At 35.4% G+C, this 21,102-nt stretch overlaps 1 protein-coding gene across 2 annotated transcripts in view; it reads left to right on the top strand.

The window, feature by feature from the left end:
* Positions 1–21,102, top strand: part of GALNT2 (polypeptide N-acetylgalactosaminyltransferase 2) — a 246,703-nt gene that overhangs the window by 130,217 nt on the left and 95,384 nt on the right. For both annotated transcript variants that reach the window (XM_031966892.1, XM_031966891.1), the window contains exon 2: positions 6,649–6,742. In XM_031966892.1, the coding sequence (XP_031822752.1) occupies positions 6,649–6,742 (94 nt within the window). The remainder of the gene's footprint in view (positions 1–6,648; positions 6,743–21,102) is intronic.

Raw genomic sequence — 21,102 nt, 5'->3', positions numbered from 1 at the left:
ATGTGTACTCTGTATAGGCACATTTGTGCTTATAGGAATATACCTGTTTGTGTTATCTGGTTCTGATACACTTTCTTCTATTTAATAAGATATTGGAGAGGCAATGGTAAATGTGTGCAACTAGGTAGTGGATAAAATGCTTGATCTGGAGTCAGGAAGATCTGAGTTTCAATGCAGCCTTAGACACTTACTAGCTGTGTGACCCTAGGCAAGTCTCTTTGCCCCATTGCCTTATTTTCCTCATCTCTGAAATGAGCTGTTGAAGTAAATGGCAAATCTCTTTAATATCTTTGCCAAGAAAACCCCAAATGGGTCATGGCTGAAATGAATAAAAAACAACAATGATGAATAACTATTGTTGTTGGGCTCATTCTTTTTTCAGATTCCATAAAGGCTTCTGCATTTCTGTTATACCAGTATTACTGTCAATGTGTTACAATGCAGTCTAACAGTTGAGTTATGTATTAGTTACATTTTTTGATTGACACTTCCCTGAGGGAACCTTCTCTCATCCACAACTCATTCACTTCCAGCTGAGCACATCCATACTATCCTAGTGTTTAAAACATCCTATTCTAAGGTTTAGAGATCATGTATTCCAACTCCTCTTATTTTACAGATGAGGAAACTGAGGCCCATAATCATACTTTGTCATTGACAGGGCTAGGATTAGAATCCAGGTTCTTAGTCTTAATTTTGTATTGATTTAAAAAAAATTTTTTTTTTAAATTTATTCATCCTGTACCCTGTTGGAGGCTTAAAGCACTGTTTGTATTCACTACAGTAGTTACCTCATGCTAGTTTCATTGAAAAGGTTAGGGCTGGGGAGGGGGCCCAGCAACAAATCTTTCTTTTGTTTCTCACTACAACCCTGTGGGGGAAGAGCTATTAGCATCCTCACTTTGCATTTGAGGAAATTGCAGCCCACAGAAGTTAAATGACTTGCCCAGAATCATGTCGCTCCCAAAGAGGGCAGGTTTGAACTTAAGTCCTTCCAGCTCCAGGCCAGCCTCTTATATACTGTACCACTGATCCAAACTCTCTTTACACAGGAAAAGATAGCTCTGGAGAGGTTAGATCACTTATCCAGAATCCAAATTCAATCTAGCAAGCCATGACATTGTATTAGCTACTGGACATGCATAGATGAAAGAGAGGGGAAAACAGCTCCTACTCTCAAAGCATGTATTTAAATCAATGTTTAAGAAAATGAATAAGTACATAGGAAATAATAACCTGAAAAATTCATGAAGAGAGAGGTCATTTTTAACTGATAGGAGAGAAAATCAGGGAAAGTGTCACATTTAAAGGGCCAAAGTGTTTCTTTTAGCAAAGTTGTATAGAATCATCTTTCCTTGCCAGGAAGGTTTCTTGACATGGTCAACCATGTTTTTTTTAATAAAGCATCATCCGCTTGTATTGTTGTCATTATGTATTCAGTATCAGCACCTCTCTAACCTGAAATCTGACATTGATCTGTGTCACAGAGAGCCAAAACATCCTCACTGGTTTAAAAAATTCTCCCTCATTTTTACCCAGCGATGTACTGAATCGTTACTCTTTAAACTGAGTGGTATATACTTGTAACTAAAAAAGGAAGGAAGACCAGGCCGTCACTGTCCATTTTCTTCTAACAAGGCGAATAATCGTATCTATTGGGAGGGACTGTGACCTGAAAATACCTGCATCTGGATAATAGGGAGAGCTTTTTTTTTTTCGGTGTATTGACATATCCATTTATGAACTGACATCATCCATTTCCTGTGCATTGGTATCTTCCTTTAACCACCCATTTCCTTGTCAACATATGTAAATTTATGAGAAAGTGGATGAAGAGGTTTTGTCAACCTGAGACTGGAAAGCAATGCCGACAACTCTACATCTAGAGAAGTCTAATACACATTTATTTCTTTCTAACAAGTATTTATGGAGCACTCTAGACTGTGCCTTCCTGATACTTTCTTTGTCCTGTGGGAGAGTACAAGAAAAATATATGACTTCATCCCTAACTTTTTCCCCCTAATCAGCAATTTTTTTTTTTAGTGGATATTTAGAAACAAAGAAAAGAAAGAGTCATAGAATAATACGGTTAACAACTTTTTTCAATAACAGAAATCTTCTACAAATAAAACCACTACAATGGGGTGTTTCACCTTTTGGGGTGAGCCAGACTCCACCCCTTTTGCTCCCCAGAAGACCTTGGAGGAAACAGCTGTCCCTTCTCTTTTGGAGGTTTTCAGAGATTCAGGCCTCTACCCAAATTTTAAAAATTTCTTTTGTGGGAAACAAGACTTACATAGAAGAATAGGCAATATGGGAGGATAATATAACAAAATGCTAGTGGCAGAACATCTGTGCATAAATCCTAGCTCTGATGCGGAATACCTTGGGCAAGGCATTTTAACTGCTAAGGAGACTCAGTTTCTTCATCTGTAAATTACTGTATGTAATGTATGTTACAATGTAAAGTACAATAAAATACTGTAAATTATTGATTTTTGAAGTTCTGTCTGTCTCAAATCAAGAGTCAAAACAGTAATGGTGTGGGCAGTTATTACAGGTAGTATAACTGTGTTCATAATGTTGCCTTGAATAAAGATGAGTGACAGAGAAGAATTGTCAAAATTGGTAGGGACTTGAGGAATCCTTTTTTTTTTTTTTTTTTTTTTAAACAATCAAGGAAACTGAGACCTAGAGAATTTAAGTGCTTCTCTATACTTGTCGATAATATTGCCAGCAGTAGTTCCTAGAGTCACTGATTGACACCTTCAGTGCTCTTTGGGGAAAATTCATGGAAATGAATGGGGCTAAGATAGGCCTTGTGAACATTAGCAATTGGACAGGCAGGAAACTAGGTTGAACTGTATGTATTGGTTGATATATCATCTGCATTACTTTATCAGTCACTTCAATGTACTTAAATGTGACCATTTACTTTTTTGTGACAGATCTGAAATTTGTTGGTTCATTGCTATTTTGGTTGTTCAAGTGACATTCATATTCATATTTCATATTCATTTCTAAACTCCAGTCCCAAATAATCAGTTCAGCCATTTGTGAAACATCTCAAGTTTTACTTGAGATACTATAACTCTGACCATGATTTCTCAGAACTCTATTTTCTTTTCTTAGTATGGGATTTTTTTTGTCTTGCATGTATGATTCCCACAACTTTCCTTAGATGAATTCTTTGTTTTAATAATAACAATGTAGTATATTACCCTAATCATTATCATTTGTGAAATAAATAATACCATTTAATATTATTGCTGTTAGTAGCATTTATAGAATGCTTTATGGTTTGCAAAGCACTTTGCAAGTATCTCATTTTATCTTCCCAACCATCCAACAAGGAAAGTGCTATCATTATCCCTGTTTTACAAGTGAGAACACTAAAGCAGACTTAAATTAAATTAAAAGTTGCCCCAGGTCACACAGCTATTAAGTATCTATGGTTAGATTTGAACTCAGATTTTTCTGATCAGGTCTAAACTACTAGCTTTGGTCTGCAGCTTCTACTTAAAGTTTGGGTTCTGAAGATCATTGAAGTCATTTAATGGGCTATTTTATACACAGAAGGATTTCCTTACACAGATGGAGAAGGCTGTCCTCAAATGGTGTCATTTCAAGGTACCCCAGAAAAGCCCTATGAGATTGACTGAGCAAACATCAACTTGCTTAATTTATGCAACTAGAGGTTATTTTTGATAGTTTGGGATTACAAGCTCTGGATCGTGTAAATTTGGAGGAAATTGCCAAAGAACCTAAATAAAAGACACATAAAGGATTACGGTGCTAAAAACATATTTCTCTGTTTTGGTTAGGGCTGTTGTAATTTCCTCTTGCCTCCTGTTGTCAAGCTTTGCTTTGTGGGGGATATGGGTGGATAGATCATGTTTAACTTTGGACTGTTTCTGAGGAAATGGGAAGTTCTTTCTCCTGAGTCAAGTAGTAGATGATTTGAAAATGAATCTGGTGAAACCTGATTGAAATGCTAATGTCATTCTTAAATCTGAAAAATGTGGCCAGTAACTTGTGATATTCCTGTGGCAAGACGGGCTTTAGGCTGTTTTTCTGCAACTAGGCAGATCTGGTGGGACATGACTGACTCCACTTTGTGGAAATTCTTTAAATCATTCAGCTCTACTCATCTCAGGATTATGGAAGTCCTGTTATAAACCAGGTACTGTGTTAAGTAGTGAGAATACTTTCCCATGAAACTGCACAGATCTTGTGCAATGATCCTGGGATAGGAGATAGAATATACAGGAAATTGCAATTCTGGAATGGAAAGTAGGTGATGAAGCTAGGTGGAATCCTATCATTTTACAGAGAAGAGTTTGTATTTTATTTTAGAAGCAAGAGAGAGTCATTGAAGCTTTTTGAGGAAGGGATTGACATGGTTAAAATTGTATTTCCATAATCATAGGATTCACAAAAGAACAGCCACTTGCCACTTCATGTTCAAAAGGTTACTGGCACAGGATTGACTTTAAAACAGAAAGATCCAGGTAACTAGTTAATATTTATAAAGGTTGCTTTCCTTCTGAACCTGAGGTTTTTTCCTGTTCAATTTTTCAGTCAATTCATGATTTGGCAAGTGACACAATAGCCTGTTATTTCCATGACAACACTGATTTGGTAACTTCAGCTCAATAGCTTCATTGCAGGATTAAAAACTAAAGGAAAACTGAGCTCAGAGGCAAGAGGTTTAGGTACTGCTCTCTTAGTAAATACCCTATAACTTTTGAGTGGAAATGTGGCTCTGGCTCTGCAAAAAATTTTCAGTAATTTTTTTTTAAAGAGGCTTTTGGCTTGATTGTCATTATTTCACTAGTTGAAAAGGCTACTGTGTACATTGTAATTTAAAGAGCCAAAATGTTTCCAGTAAGAAAGTTTTCCAAACCTCATAGCTTGTAATCTTTTAAATATTCAGATTTGGCTGAATGAATTCATGCTGTTCATTGGTTGCTTCTCTCCATTTCTCTGATGATTAGTTTTTGAGCACTGATCAGATATATAGGAACTATTGATTTTCTTTTCTTTTTAATTTTTGATGGCTAGAAGATAATGCTTAATGTACTGTAGACTTAGAAAATTGTTACTCATGAGATACTTCTCATTTGGACTGTATAAGAAGAAAATGTGAATAAGCTCCATTATATTTTGGTTTCAGGAATTAGTTGAAGGTATATAAAAATGCATTCAGCTCTGGAATAGTTATGTTAATAAGTAGTCTGATTTTGAATTGATAAACTTTTGTAGAAATAAATTCACTGAAAAGAAAAAGTTCCAAGGCATCCTAAACTTATGTTTGAGCCCCCATTCATACCTTCATTCCATTGATTGAGAACTGGTTTTTAGAGGAATTTTGGTGAGCGAGTTTCATGAAAAAAAATAATTTTTCTCCTTTTGTTATTTGTAGAAGGCTGACATTAGATGAACCTTAAAGAACATATATAATGTTCAGCCAAACTCAAAAGAAAGAAAAGGTTTCATAAAAGCAAGCCAGCAAAGGATTGGGGGCTTAGATCATAATAATAGTTCTAGTTTATAGAGTGTTTCAAGGTTGCAAAGCCTAACATTCTATTATCTCATATCTCATTCTATGAGAAAAATCTTACTCTCCTCAGATAATAATGAGAAAATTGATGTTCAAAGAGATTTAAGTGACTTGCTAAACATGTGGAACTAGTAAATGTCTGTGGAGGAATTCATACCCCAGTCTTCCTGACTTCACATCTAGGGGAGAACCAGTATAGCATAATGTCTCTCCTCAAGGTCACTTCTAAGTCTGCTTAGTATCTAGCACTGAAACACTTTGTTACCCTGGGCAACTCATTTAACCCTGTTTGCCCCAATCTCCTGATCTGTAAAATGAGTTAGAGAAGGAAATGGCAAACTACTTCAGTATCTTTGCCAAGGAAACCCCAAATGGAGTCATGAAGATTTGGGTGGAACTGAAATGACTAAACAACAGAAACAGTATTTAGCATCTATTAACTTAATAAATGTTTATTCCTTGTGTCAACTTTAGTAACCATGATATTATGAGTGTAGATAAGGATAAACAAATTCCTTAGGCTGTCTTACTATAAAATACAATAAGAAAAAAAAATGTTCTCTATTCCCTTGACTTATGATAATGTGAATCTCAGAATTTAGGCCTGCTAATCCTTGGAAATAGCAACAGCCTGTCATTAGTTCCAATTTGGAAGTCTATCCTATTGGGTAGGGCATTTCAGTGACAGCCTCTGGGAACCAAGGGCTCCATCTTGTGATGAGACATCAGAGTAAGAATTTGATGAATAAGATTTTGACAAGTGTAATTGAAAAAAAAAATTATACTACATTGTGAATTTAATGATTTCTTTTCCTTGGCTTTCCTCACACCCACAACCATCCTGCCCAAATATTGTTAGCTTTGAATTCCTGAAGTTATTTCTACTCATAGCCTGATGTTAAAGGATAATATGAACCAATAAAATGAAAAATCACTGTCTGCCTCCTCTAGAAAGAAAATAATTCCCACTCCTTTCTTCCTTTGCAATCTTATACTTTGATAAGGCCTGGTGGGGTTGACAGTATGTGAAGTATATGTTTAAAGACTAAAACAAACCATTTGGTATCTTTTTTCTTTTCCTCCAGGAGGACTGGAATGAAATTGATCCAATTAAAAAGAAAGACCTTCATAGTAACAATGGGGACGACAGAGCACAAAATGTGGAGACTCTCCCTCCAGGTATTACATTATTATTCTTACTCAGCAAGTTCCAGCTTTTGGAGCTGATGATGGTAATTCCAAAATAGATATAGCAAAGTCTTGTTGTTTTGCCTGCAAGGTTCTAATTTGTAGTACTTTGGCAGCAGACTATGAAGTAGCCCTTGTGGTGTAGGTGAGGACTTCACATATGAGATGGGTCACAGATGAGAGTCCTAGAAGAATTGTTAGTCTTCAGAGTCCTAAAGTGATTGAGGATTAAATATGTCTTTTCATCCTTCCTTCCCCTCTTCATTGTTCTGTCCATTTGAGAGATATGGTACTGTTTCAATAAGTATATTTTTGGGGATCCATATGTGTTTATGTGACATTTAGGTACTAGGCTCTTAGGTTATCCATATAATGATTCAAGTAATAAAAAATAAATTTCAATTAGAAAACAGGGATTACCTTCACAGTAACTGATATTTCTTTAAAAGAACAATAATATAGACTTGGGATCCATTTTTTATTTTGTGGATCAATTAACTTGCCCTAGAATGTTTTTTTCTTTTTCTTTTTTTTTTTAAGTGTCCTCAGAGTTATCTGCTGTACCTAAATGGTGTTATTTTACAGCTTGAAAATTTTTCCCTTCCTAATAAGAACAATATTGAGAGCATATGCTATCCCCAACCATTAAATTCTAGTTCTTTTTATATTGGATTGTAAAATAAAATGAACCTTTTCTCCATTAGTTAATTTGGTCAGTTATGTGGAATATCTTCTGATTGGTAACTATAATCCTTTCTTATCTATTGTAGTTGTCTTAAAGAGACAGGATTGCAATAATTTCTCCCTCTCTCTTTGAAATATTGCTAATAGCTTTTGACTACTATTTTTTCTCTAGGTACTTTTAGGTTGCCAAGAACCTTCTTCCTTTATAGATAGTACAGATACTGTACTATCTATAATAAATTCTCTTCACTTCTCTCTGCCTGTCTCTGTCTCTGACTTTGTCTCTCTCTCTCTCCCCCTCTCTCTTTGCATGTATCTCTCTTTTAAGTCATCCTCCCAGTTGATATTGGGCAATGGTGAGAGATTTGTGTTCTCTAGCTCATCCAAAGCAGACTTAGCATAGTTGTTAGTGGTTCAGTTTCAGCTTGGTTGGAGGTTTCTAGTAGAACACCCAAGAATATGTCCTTGGCTCTTTAGTTTTAACATTTTTTATTAATTACTGGGATAGCATTATTGTCAAATTTGTAGATGATATAAAACTGGGAGGGATAATTTATTATCTTGGATGACACAATCATCATTAGCACTATTGGATCATAGACTTAGAACTAGAAGGGACCTTAAAGGCCATTCCCTTCATTTCATAGATGAGGTAACTAATATCCAGAGAAGTTAAATGATTTGTCCAAACACAAAAGACAGAGATGAGGTGGGAATGCATTTCAGATATGGGAGAAAATACATACACACACACACACACACACAAATAAACAGAAGACTGTCACATGCAGCCTAATTAGGGAGTGAGGGTACTAACAAGGGATGGCATGAGGAACGAATGACTTAAATGTTTAAGTTGAGTCTTAAAGGAAGGAAAGGGTTTCTTTTCCGGCAGAAATGAGGAGATATTGCTTTCAGGCATGGAGGACAGCCAGTGGAAAGATACAGATGGGACTGGAATGTCATATCTGGGAAACTAAGTGAAGGCCAGTTTGGCTGACCTTCTTACAGATTTGGGAAAGAGAATAGTGAATAATAAGACTCTAAAGATAAGTTGTGAAGCACTTAAAAAGCCAAATAGAGTTTATATTTAATCCTAAAGAAAACAGTGAGGTAATTAGAGTTGATTGAATAAAGGAATAACAGATTGGCTCTAAAGGATATCAGTTTGGTAGCTGTATGGAGGATGGATGAGAGTAGAGAGAGATTCAATTAATAAATGAGCATTTTTAAGCACTTACCATGGTCAAAACGAGACACAGCACTATCTTTACAAAGGAAAAAAAAGGAACCTACTCCACCCTCCAAATCAGAAAAATAAACAATATTAGAGACAAAAGGAGGCAAATAGAAACTTAACTTGTATAACTTTAAATGGAAATATATTAAATAATACAGAAAAATGAAAAAAGAGTGATAGATTGGATAAGAAAACAAAATGCCACAATCAACTTCTTATAAGAAACATACTTCAAAAGAAACACTTACATAGAATAAAAATGAGGAGAAGGAACAAAATTTACTATGAGTCAGGCAAAAAGGAAAAAAGCTGCAGTTGCAATAATGTTATCAGACAAAACAAACTCACAGCTTAAAAAGAGATTAACAAGGAAACTACACTACACCAAAAGAAACTATAGACAGTGGATCAATATTAATATTAACTTATATATTCTAAAAACCTTAGCATCTAAATTCATAAGGGAAAATTAATTGAATTGCAAGAAGATATAGACAGTTATATAATATCAGGGGATTTTAATGTCGCTGTCTCAGTTTTGGACAAATTGAAAAGAAAAATAAAAGGGGAAATATAAAATTGAGCAACTTGATGGAGAAACTAGGGCTAAAAGATTTATAGTAATCTTAAATGGGACTGCTAAAGAAATATACATATTTCTTAATACCACGTGGAACTTTGACTATATATTGACCCAAATTGGCTATCTGCTTTGACATAGAAATATGGCAAATAAATGTGAAAAAGCAGAAATAGCGAATATATTCTTTGTAATCCATATTTCAATAAAATCATTTCAGTGAGCAAAAACTAAAGAAACAATCCTAAATAGAGACTGATGAAGAAATTCTAAATAATGAATAGGTCAAAGAATAAATCATAGAAATAATAATTATGTAGAAGAAAATAATAATGAAAAAAACAGTATACCAGAATTTCTAGAATCTAACTAAAACATTCCTCAGGGGGAAATTTATATTCTTAAAAAATACATTAACAAAGTAGTTAAAAAAAAAGAGGAATTAATGAACTGAATATAAATTTAATAACTAAGAAAGCCAACAAATCCATAATAATCCCAACAAGCTGATATTAAAACTTGGGGAAGAAATAGATAAATTAGAAACCAGATTTTAAAATGAAATAGTCTCTGTTCTCTAGGAGTTTATGTTGTTTCTATGGAAACAATGTGTGCATGTATAAGTGTATACAGAATAAATATATCCAGAATAAATTTTTAAAAAAGTATTTAGGGAGAGCACTTGCATTTGGGAAAGATCAGAAAAGGCTTTATGTAGAAGATGGTGCTTGAATTGTATCTTAAAGAAAGAGATATTCTATGAAGCAGAAACAATTTTGGATTAAAGACAGCAGAGCACCTAACATGAAAGCACAAAGATAGGAATCCAAGTGTTATTTTTGAAGAACAAAAAGGAGAGTTTGGCTAGACCATAGAGTGAGCAAAGGGGAATCATGTGTAATGACCTTAGAAATATAGATTGAGACCAGGATGTGCAGGAGTTTAAAGGCCAAATTGTTATCTTATCCAAGGGCAGTAGGGAGCCACTGGAATTTATTGAGTAAGGGAAAGGTATAATCAGATCTGCACTTAAGGAAAATCACTTTGTGTAGAGAAAAGATTGGAATGGGGGAGACTTGAAGCAGGGAAATCAATAGCTAGTTAAGAAATGATGGAAACCTAAATATTAAATATAATTGTTGTGTGACTAGAAAGAATGAGTCAGTTGTGAAAGATGTTTTGGAGGAAGAAACAGCAAAATATGGCATCTAGTTGAACATGTAGGATGAAGAACAAAGAGTCTATGATGAGGCTGAAGTCATGAATCTGAGAGACTAGATCCAGAAAGATCTCAAAAGACATTCATTCAACAAGCACTTACTAATTAAGTACCTCCCATATTCAATGTGCTGGTTCTAGACTGAAGATGCAAAAGCAGAAACAATAGTCCTTGCCTCTAAGGTACTTATATTCTACTGGCAGAAAAGAAAACAAACAAACAAACAAACTAAGGGCAGCTAGATGCTCAGTGGATAGAGCACCAGCCCTGTCTGGTCTCAGACACTTACCACTTCCTAGCTGTGTGACCCTGGGCAGTCACTTAACCCCAATTGCCTCAGGAAAAAAAAAAAAAGAGAAAAGAAAAACTTTTTGACAGCTAGAGCATTGAGTTTGAAGCTAATAAGATGGAATTCAGTAGAGATAAATGTAGTCTTGAATTTGATTCTTTAAAAAAAAAAAATAGCTTCACAAGTACAAGGTAGAGGAAGCATGGTTAGACAATAATTTCTTAGAAGAAGACCTTAGGGTCATAATGAAAAGCAAGCTTGATAAGTCAGTAGTGTGATACTGACTTGATAAAAGTCAATAGTCCCCAAAGATAATGAAGTCTTGGACTGCATCAAGAGAAGAATAATTCTTAGGATAAGGAGTTGGTGAAAGAGCTATATGATACTCTGAGTGAATAAAGTGTCAGACTTAGGGTTTTAAAGAACTGAGATAATCTCCTGTTCTGTTAGAGACTGACTGGCTATGTGACCTTAGACAAGACATTTAACCTCTCAGTAACCCAGGCTACTTTAAGACTATAAGTTGTGGAAGAGTTGCTGATATGCATTGGTAGAGAGAATTTTCTCCTTAATAATTTCTTACACCAATGAAATTACAGATCTGGACTAAAAAAGGAGGTGATAATCCTTTTACTCTTCCCCTTAAGAACACATCTGACCTATTCTGTTCAGTTTTAGATACTACTGTTTAGAAAAGTCATTGATCAATCAGTTTGTAGTTATCTAGTGTATATCGGGCATTGTACTAAGTGCTAGAGATACCAAAAAAAAAAAAAATAAAAAAAATAATACAATAGTCGCTACTTTCAAGTAGCTCATGGTGAAGTGACTGTTGTGTCCATAGGTAACAAGAGAGTGTTGAAGAGTCTTGAATCCTGCTCTCATGTGATCTGACTGAAGAAACCTGGATTGTTCAGTCTAGAGAAGAGAAGACTGGGGGAAGGGGAGAGAGAAATATTCAAATATTTGAAGAATTGTCACAACGAAGGAAGGATTAGACATACTATAGGCAATATGTTAAAGTGGTTCTATGATAAGAAAAACTTAAAAATGAAGGAGGGAGGGAAGGAAGGAAGGAAGGAATTAACTTTTAAGCATTTACTATGTGCCAAGCACTAGTCTTTCTCAATTATTACCTCATTTGATCTTTACAACAGTCCTGGGAGGTAGGTGCTAATATTAATCCCATGAGGAAAATGAGGCAGACCAAGTTTCAGTGACTTGTCCAATGTTACATAGGACTAAATTTAAACTCAGGAATTCCTGGTTCCAGGGTCCATGCTCAGTTCACTGTAGCCCCTAGCTGCCACTGAGTTGTCTAAAGTAGAATGGAATTCCTGAAGAGGGAATGCATTAGCTTTTATTGGAGGTTGACGGACTACTTGTTGATGATGTTCTAGTGGGACCTAGATGATTGCTGAGGTCTCATCACACTCTTGATTTTATGTTCTGTTCAGACCTCATCCTAATGAATGAACTGTTTAAGAATTCAAAATATCATCACATTAAAGACCTTTCACAATTTGCTTCCAACCTAGCTGCAATTAAACAGTGATGGCTCAGGATTCTCATTTACAGCACTTTTGCACTAACCTGTAGAGAATAAGATTCTTGGCCATCTTTTTTCTTTTCTAATGTTTTTATTGGTGTCTTTATTTTATTTTTTTTTAACACCATCATAATTTCCCCCAGTATTCTTCCTCTCTCCAGAAGGCCATCCTACATAACAAATAATATTTTATAAATACAAAAAAAAAAAAAAAAGTCATGGATAATTTTTCATTGAAAAATTTCATTGAAATAAGTCAGAAAACATATAATGTACAACACCTCTGAACCTCTCACTTCCAGGAAGTGTTTGCTTGATCTTTATAATTTTGCTACATTGACTTTTGATTTTTGTTAATTTCCATTGACATCATTATATTATGTATGTTTATGTATGTTCTTTCCTTGGCTAATGTATTCTGCATCAGTTCAAATATATCTTTGCATGCTTCTCTATAGTTGTCATATTCATAATTTCTTACAGGACAATAATTATTCCATAACATTCATATACTGCAATATATTTAGCCATTCTTCAATAGAAAGGCATCTTCAATAGAAATAGCACAAGAAGTGCTATTAAAAATATTTTGGTATAGCTGGGGACTTTCTTCTTTTCAGGGACTTCCTTGGGGCTCTAAGACTAGTAATGGGATCTCCAGACCAAAGAGTAGGTGCAGGCTCCTGAAAGTTCTTCATATCTGAATTCCCCATTCAGATCCAACCCGTGTCAGTAGAGACCAGGAAACAGCTGTGCTCCCTTTGTTGACTATTATGAAATTGCTTCACTGTGAAATGGCCTCTGTTCACAATGTCAGTCACATGTTTCTGTAACAAAGCTTATCAGTGTAATTGTAATCTGGTGTCCTTTGATAAATAGCTGGGGGTGGAATTTGCAGGGGCTTCTTTTCAACTGGGGATGGCTCCCTGGAGGTCAGGGGTGCAGTGTCTGATGACCAGAGACTTTGCTCCTCATCTGAATTCAAGGAGGTTTGAGTGGTGAAGAGCGAGTTCCCTAGTTCTGTTAAGGAACTGATTTTGGTGCCTTTCCTGGAAATAGGCTCTATGTCTTGGGGACTACACTTTCTCTGCTGAATCATTGAAGCAAGGCTATGGATATATTTTTCTCTTTCCACAAAGCACCATGTCAGATGCAGTGCCTTCTCACTGAACTTTCCATTACTGTACCCAGGAGGGTGGGCCTCCTGGGCTCACAGAGTGTATCGAGTTTCCTGGGCTGGCCTGCTTGCCCTCCTTGAAGGCTGTACCTGTTCTATCCAGTGTCCATAGAGCAGCATTGCAGCCCCTCATTTACCAACAGATACCCAGGCACGTGAGAACTTTCATTAACACTAAGGCTCATGCTTTAACATCTACATCATTGGTCTTAGAAGAAAATGAGTTAATCAGTAATAAGCATGTATTAACCGCCTACCATATGGCCCACACTGTGCTAGACCTTAGAGCTACAAAGGCAAAAGTGAAACCTGATTTGCTTTCAAGGACTTCACAAAGTAGGTGAGCATGTATATGGAGCCTAAGAAGTATGGCACTTTTTGTTTGGCTCACTGTCCCAGCCTTTACTCATACTGTCAGGTCTAGGTTCCTAAAAGAAGGTTCACCTTTTTCTGACAGAATTCTAGGAGTAACCCTAGTGTGTGTATGGAACAAGGATACAATTTATCTACTTACCACTTTATCTCCTGAACCCCTACTAAGTGTGTTTCACATTTATACAAAATCAATGAATGATTTTTTCCCTCCTGAGGCAATTGGGGTTAAATGACTTGCCTAGGATCACATAGCCAGGAAGTGTTAAGTGTCTGAGATCAGATTTGAACTTGGGTCCTTCTAACTTCAGAACTAATGCTCTATCTACTGTGCCAACTAGATGTCCCTGATTAATGACTCTTAAACATAAAAAATATTTACTAAATTACAAGGCATAAGCAAAGGTGGGAAGAAGGTTTAAAAAATCAGTAATATCTCTAAAATTATATTATAGAGCAGCAGTTGCCAAAACCATTTGGTATTGGCTAAGGAATAGATTAGTTGATCAGTGGAATAGGTTAGGTTCAAGGGACAAAACAGTCAACAACTATAGCAACCTAGTCTTTGACAAACCCAAAGACCTCAGCTTTTGGGATAATAACTTACTGTTTGATAAAAATTGCTGGGAAAATTGGAAACTAATATGGCAGAAACTAGGCATTGATCCACACTTAACACCGTACACCAAGATAAGGTCAAAATGGGTTCATGACCTAGGCATAAAGAATGAAATTATTAATAAATTAGAGGAACACAGGATAGTTTACCTCTCAGACCTGTGGAAGGGGAAGGATTTTATGACCAAAGAAGAACTAGAGATCATTACTCATCACAAAATAGAAAATTTATACTATACCAAACTGAAAAGTTTTTGTACAAACAAAACTAATGCAGACAAGATTAGAAGGGAAGCAATAAACTGGGAAAATATTTTTACAGTCAAAGGTTCTGATAAAGGCCTCATTTCCAAAATATATAGAGAATTAACTCTAATTTATAAAAAATCAAGCCATTCTCCAATTGAAAAATGGTCAAAGGATATGAACAGACAATTCTCAGATGAAGAAATTGAAACTATTTCTAGTCATATGAAAAGATGCTCCAAGTCATTATTAATCAGAGAAATGCAAATTAAGACAACTCTAAGATACCACTACACACCTGTCAGATTGGCTAAGATGATAGGAAAAAATAATGATGATTGTTGGAGGGGATGCGGGAAAACTAGGACATTGATGCATTGTTGGTGGAGTTGTGAACGAATCCAACCATTCTGGAGAGTAGTTTAGAACAATGCTCAAAAAGTTATCAAACTGTGCATACCCTTTGATCCAGCAGTGTTACTACTGGGCTTATATCCCAAAGAGATCATAAAGAAGGGAAAGGGGCCTGTATGTGCACGAATGTTTGTGGCAGCCCTTTTTGTAGTGGCTAGAAACTGGAAACTGAGTACATGCCCATCAGTTGGAGAATGCTGAATAAATTGTGGTATATGAATATTATGGAATATTATTGCTCTGTAAGAAATGACCAACAGGATGATTTCAGAAAGGCCTGGAGAGCCTTTTACACGAATTGATGCTGAGTAAAATGAGCAGGACCAGGAGATCATTATATACTTCAACAACAATACTATATGATGACCAGTTCTGATGGACCTGCCCAGCCTCAGCAAGGAGATCAACCAAATCATTTTCAATGGAGCAGTAATGAACTGAACCAGCTACGCCCAGAGAAAGAACTCTGGGAGATGACTAAAAACCATTACACTGAATTTCCAATCCCTATATTCATGCCCACCTGCATTTTTGATTTCCTTCACAAGCTAATTGTACAATATTTCAGAGTCTGATTCTTTTTGTGCAGCAAAATAACAGTTTGGTCATGTATACTTATTGTGTATCTAATTTATATATTAATATATTTAACATCTACTGGTCATCCTGCCATCTGGGGGAGGAGGTGGGGGGGGGGGTAAGAGGTGAAAAATTGGAACAAGAGGTTTGGCAATTGTTAATGCTGTAAAGTTACCCATACATATAACCTGTAAATAAAAAGCTATTAAATAAAAAAAAAATCAGTAATATCTTTTCAACAACATCTCTCTAGAAGCAGAAATACAACTTGTGTTTGTGTCACTGTCAGTAATCATAACATTTACTCAGTAGAAAGCAAAATCAGAAAATCAGATCACTCATATTTTCCCTTTCAATGCATGAAATGGCCTGGCAAAGCCAATCCTTCCTGAGAGGTTTGTTCTCTCAATCTATACTCAATTAGCTTGTATACTTGTATTTAAAAATATGTTGTCTCCTTCTATTGAACAGAATTTGCTTCCTATCAAAAATTTGATAGAAAAACAAAGACAGGAGGAAGATTTAAAAAATCAGTAATATCTCTTTGACAGCATTTCTGTAGAAGCAGAAATACAACTTTTTGTTGTCATTGTCAGTAAATAATCTTTCCAAGTGGAAAGAGATGGTAGAATACATGATGGGTGGGTACAGATGGGAAATAAGTTATTAAAATATACTTAAGTAAAAAGATTATTAATGAATCATCCCTCTCCTTTAAAAAAAAATGTTCTTTCAACTTTCTCACAGTTCTACTTAAGCAATTCATCTCTCAAAATAGCATTAGTCTTGGGCTCTTACATTTCCTCAGTTTAGATATTTTCATTGTTATCTTTATGTTTTCATAAACTATTAACATTATTATCTATTTATGTGAAAGACAACTATAATCTTATTTACTTAAATATGTGTTCCTTATTCCCAAAGATTTATCCTCTTAACTTTTGTTGTGAAACTATCAGTAAGCTCTTTGAACTTTTTTTTTTTTCTTTATATCCCCAGGTATTAGTATAATCCTTTGTACATAGTAGGTGCTTAATAAATGCTTGTTGATTGATTGGTTGGTTGCTTGTACTCAAAGGATGGAACAAGGAATAATTAGGTAGGATTATTTAGGTTGAATGTAAGAAAAAACTTTTCAACAGTCAGAGCCCATCTAAAATCCCCATTCTTCTTTTTCAATTAGAAGTTGGAATATAACTTGTTGGGAATATTGCAGTTGAGATTGTAGTTCATGTTCGGTTTGACTTCTGATATCTCTTATAACCCCTGAGATTCCTCAGTGTCATTTATCATCATTTCTAGTGTTTATTTATTTGCATCTAACCTTATTTCCAATAACTTTTGTTTCTTCTAATCTGGAAATCTTAACTGCATATTTGGTTTCTTACTGTCTTGCAGACATATTTTCTTCAGAGTGTTTATTAAATAACTTTTCATTAAAAAAAAAAATCCCTCTTTGTTTGGTTCAGTCTCTTCACCTTTTTCTTATCTCCCCAGATCACTGTCAGAAAATAAAACCATGACTTTTCTAATGAAAAAGATAATTATATTTCTTCTAGTAGCTCTTTCTTCCTCCCTGCACCTGATCAATGAAATTAATACAGCAGGAAGGAATGTGACCCAAATAAATTTGATAGAAAAGCAAAGGTAGGAGAAAGATTTTAAAAGGTTAATAATATCTCCTTGACAGCATTTACAACTTATTTTTTGTAATAGCAGTATTTATTGGATGGTTGTTCTTGATTGGTAAGTCATTTCCTCTATTTAGATATTTTTGGTTTTGTCTTTATGAAATCTTTGTTACTATTAACTATTTATACAAAAGGTAACCATAATGTCATTTATTTCCATGTGTTTTCCTTAATCCCAAAGAATTATTTTCTTAACTTTTTGTTGTCAGTATCAGTAAATACTCTTGCCTAATGGAAAGAGATGGTAGAATACATGGTGTGTGTAGGGGGTTGTAGAATGGGAAATAAGTTATTAAAACCCACCTGAGTAAAAAGTTTTGGATTATTGATTAATTATCCCTCTCCTTTAAGAAAATGTCCTTTCAACTTAACGCATAGGTTCTACCTTATTTAAGCAAGTCATCTTTCAAAAAACATTTGTCTTGGCCTCTTCCAAAGCAATTTGAAAAAAGAAAGGGGAACTATTTAATGGGATGTGAATCCAAAGCGTGAATTATCATTTTTTATAACTGAAGTTGAAGTTGGATTTGTTTATTTGTTTTGTTAAACTTTTTTTTCTCTCTCTCTTCCCCCTAGTAAAACAAAAGGCAAGGTACTTGTGTATTTATCTAGCATTGCTGCATAAACTGGGAGAAATTTTTCCTTGAACTTTCTTCTATGAAAAGATTAAGTTGGGTTTGGCATTGTGAGTTTTAAAAGGCTGATTATAGAAACAGGAGAGGATGGAGTACCTTTAAATCTCTGCAGAGACTTCTCAAATTACTTTCTTACAGTGAAGGGAGCAGCATTCATGTTCCTTGACTTTGAAACTAAAGCAATTTGGGAAGCCTAATAAAGTGTATCTGGGGATAATAATGATAATAATAACAAAAAGAATAAAACAACTTGTAAAGTGTTTTATAATAATAATTAATAATAACAATACACCTAACAAGATATTTTGTATCTAAAGAGATAATAAGGGACTAGAGGAGACAGAGTATTTTGCCACTGTGACCTTTTGACATTTGATAACGATGATAATGATAATGATTTATCATTATCACCCTTGATTTCTATAGCCTTTGAGGGTGACAGAATATCTTCAGACCACTTCAGACTTCAGAACTGGGTGGTAGATAGAACTCCACATAGCATAAAGTATCAACCAGCTATTCCCTGCCAAGTTTTGATAGACCTCATATACTCTCTGAAACCCTTTTTTAACTGCCCTCAGATGGCATCTTAGTGAATTTAGTATAAGTCCGATGTTAGTGGAACTGGCAGTACTGAGTTAAAGCAAATTAATGTAGCCCGTAGGGTAGGAGTTCCTAACCTGGAGCCCATGAAAGATTTCAAGGGTTTTGTGAGCTTAGCTGGGGGAAAAAGAATTACGTCTTTATTTTCATTAACTTCTAACTGAAATTTAGCATTTCTTTCAATTCTGAACATAGGCAACAAAACATTATTCTGAGAATGACTTAGTTTCGTAAGCTTAAATACCATCCAATACCATAGGTTTATTGTTAAAGCATTGCTCACAACATTGCTAGGCAGTTTAGTATTATTGTTCTCCTATGGGGAGAAAACTAAAGTGAAAAGGACCCCTTGGCTTTAGTTGACTTTTAACTCAACATTAACCCAAAGCACAACTGTGATCACATGACCTGCATGATGGCAAAATAGAGGCTTGTTGTAAATCGCCGCTACAGAGTTGAAAAAAAAGGAATTATGCCTTTCTTCTTTTCTCCCCTCTCCCCATGATTGTAGGCTACATTAATAAGGGTATAGTATCCTAGTCAAGAAAGGTGATGGTTTCATGGTAGTCTCTACTGATTGTGTCATATTTCATTTCTGTGTTCAATTTCATTTCTCTCTCTGTCTTTGGTTCTCTCTCCATCCCTCCCTTCCTCCTTCTCTCTCTCCTTACTTCCTTTTCCCCTTCCTTCCCCCCCTTCTGTGTGTTTCTCTCTATTTCTCTTTCTCTTTGTGTATTTCTCAGTCTCTTGTCTCTCTGTTTCTCTCTTTTTATCTCTCTCAGTCTCTCTGTCTTCCTCTGTTTCTCTGTCTCTCTTACACACACACACACACACACACACACACGGAAGTAGATTCCTCATATAAAAAAGATGAAAAGCAATAGATGGCAAGCCCAAATGCTGCATTTGGTACCACAAGACATTCAATAGAAAGTCTCTACTATCCTAGGGGGATTCATTCATACCACAAGATACCATTACAAGCAAGGTGCTATGCCAATGAAAATAGTTTCTGTAAAGAGAAAAGATATCAATAAAATATTGCAAAGAAAAAGAAAGAAATGAAAGGAAATAAATTCCTGCCCCACTAGCTCACAGTCAAGGACCTCCTTGGAGGATTTATGTGCAACATGGGCAACAGTCACACAGGATAGAAAACTGTGGGAGGAGTGTCCCTACCAATGAATTTATAGATCCATCAAAAATAAACTCTAAGGACAAACATTCGAGTCGTCCAACAATGAAACAAGCTGCCTTGTGAGTTACTCAACTTCACAAATATAAAATAGGGAAAGGCTTGGTTAGCAACATTTTATCCAAATAAAATACAGACATTTTTATGATTTACAAGCTCTGTATGAGTCAGCAGCATGATATAGCACGTAGAAAAGTTTGTCTGCTTAGACTAGGAGGTATAGTGTCTAGGATTAGGGACAGGACAAATTCCATTGTATACTTGCCCTAGTCATTCTACAACTAGAATATTTGGTCAGTTCTAGGCGCCACATGTTTAAAAGGTCATTGATAAGCTCGAGAGCATTCAGAAGACAAGCAGAAGGATGAAGGAACTTGAGGTGGTTTCAGAATTTGAGATTGATTCAAAAAAGTCTTAGTTGAAGTAACTGGGAATAGTTAGCATGGAGAAGAGAAGACTAGGATTGGAGGAAGGACGGGATAACTGTGTGCAAGTATTTGAAGGGCTACCCAGAAGCGCTGGATAGATGTTACCAAGTAATAAATAATGTTAGGATATACTTTCTAACAGCTATTAAAAAATTGAATAGACTGTATCAAGAAGAAGTCACTTTCTCTATTATTGAAGCAGTTCATGGGTTGATTTGTTCATGTCTTAAAGGGAATTCTCATTCAACTATAGGTTGGGCTAGATGATCTCAAGAGGTCCCTTTCAAATCCGAGACTCTAATTCAGTGATTTTCTGATGAGAATTTCTGAAAGGGTTTGAGCTTCGATTAATTGACCATCTACCCACATAGTTCTGCATGGTCTCAGAGCTTGAAATAGATAATTCTTAACATCTCTTCTAATTATAAGTAGGATAATTGGATGATATCAGAATTCTAGCAAAAAAAAAAATATTTTGGCAAAGTAATGGAAGTTGTGTGAAACCAGTTGCCTTAGGCAAGAAGGCTTGTGAATTTATGTTGTTTTTAGAATTTTTGGATTTAAGAAATGTTGGACCATTTGGGGATGATTTTTATTTGAGAAAGGTAAAAATAAGGGACAGGATTGGAACTGGATCTGTGTTTTCATTGGCATAGGAAACTCCTTTCTTATCAGGTCAGCATCTTCTGTGCAATTTAGGGTCTTAGAGAATTTTTCCAGGTCACACACCTGAAGGATCTGAGATATTATTAGATTTTATTCATCTTAATTTTATCCATTTTTTTTTTGAGTGGGATGGATTTATGATTTCCTTACTGTTGGGAGTTCCCCC

The sequence above is a fragment of the Sarcophilus harrisii genome, chromosome 4 (genome assembly GCF_902635505.1).
Source record: "Sarcophilus harrisii chromosome 4, mSarHar1.11, whole genome shotgun sequence".
Taxonomy (NCBI): Eukaryota; Metazoa; Chordata; class Mammalia; order Dasyuromorphia; family Dasyuridae; genus Sarcophilus; species Sarcophilus harrisii.
The sequence above is the reverse complement of the archived record's forward strand: the minus strand, read 5'-3'. Positions and strand labels throughout refer to the sequence as shown.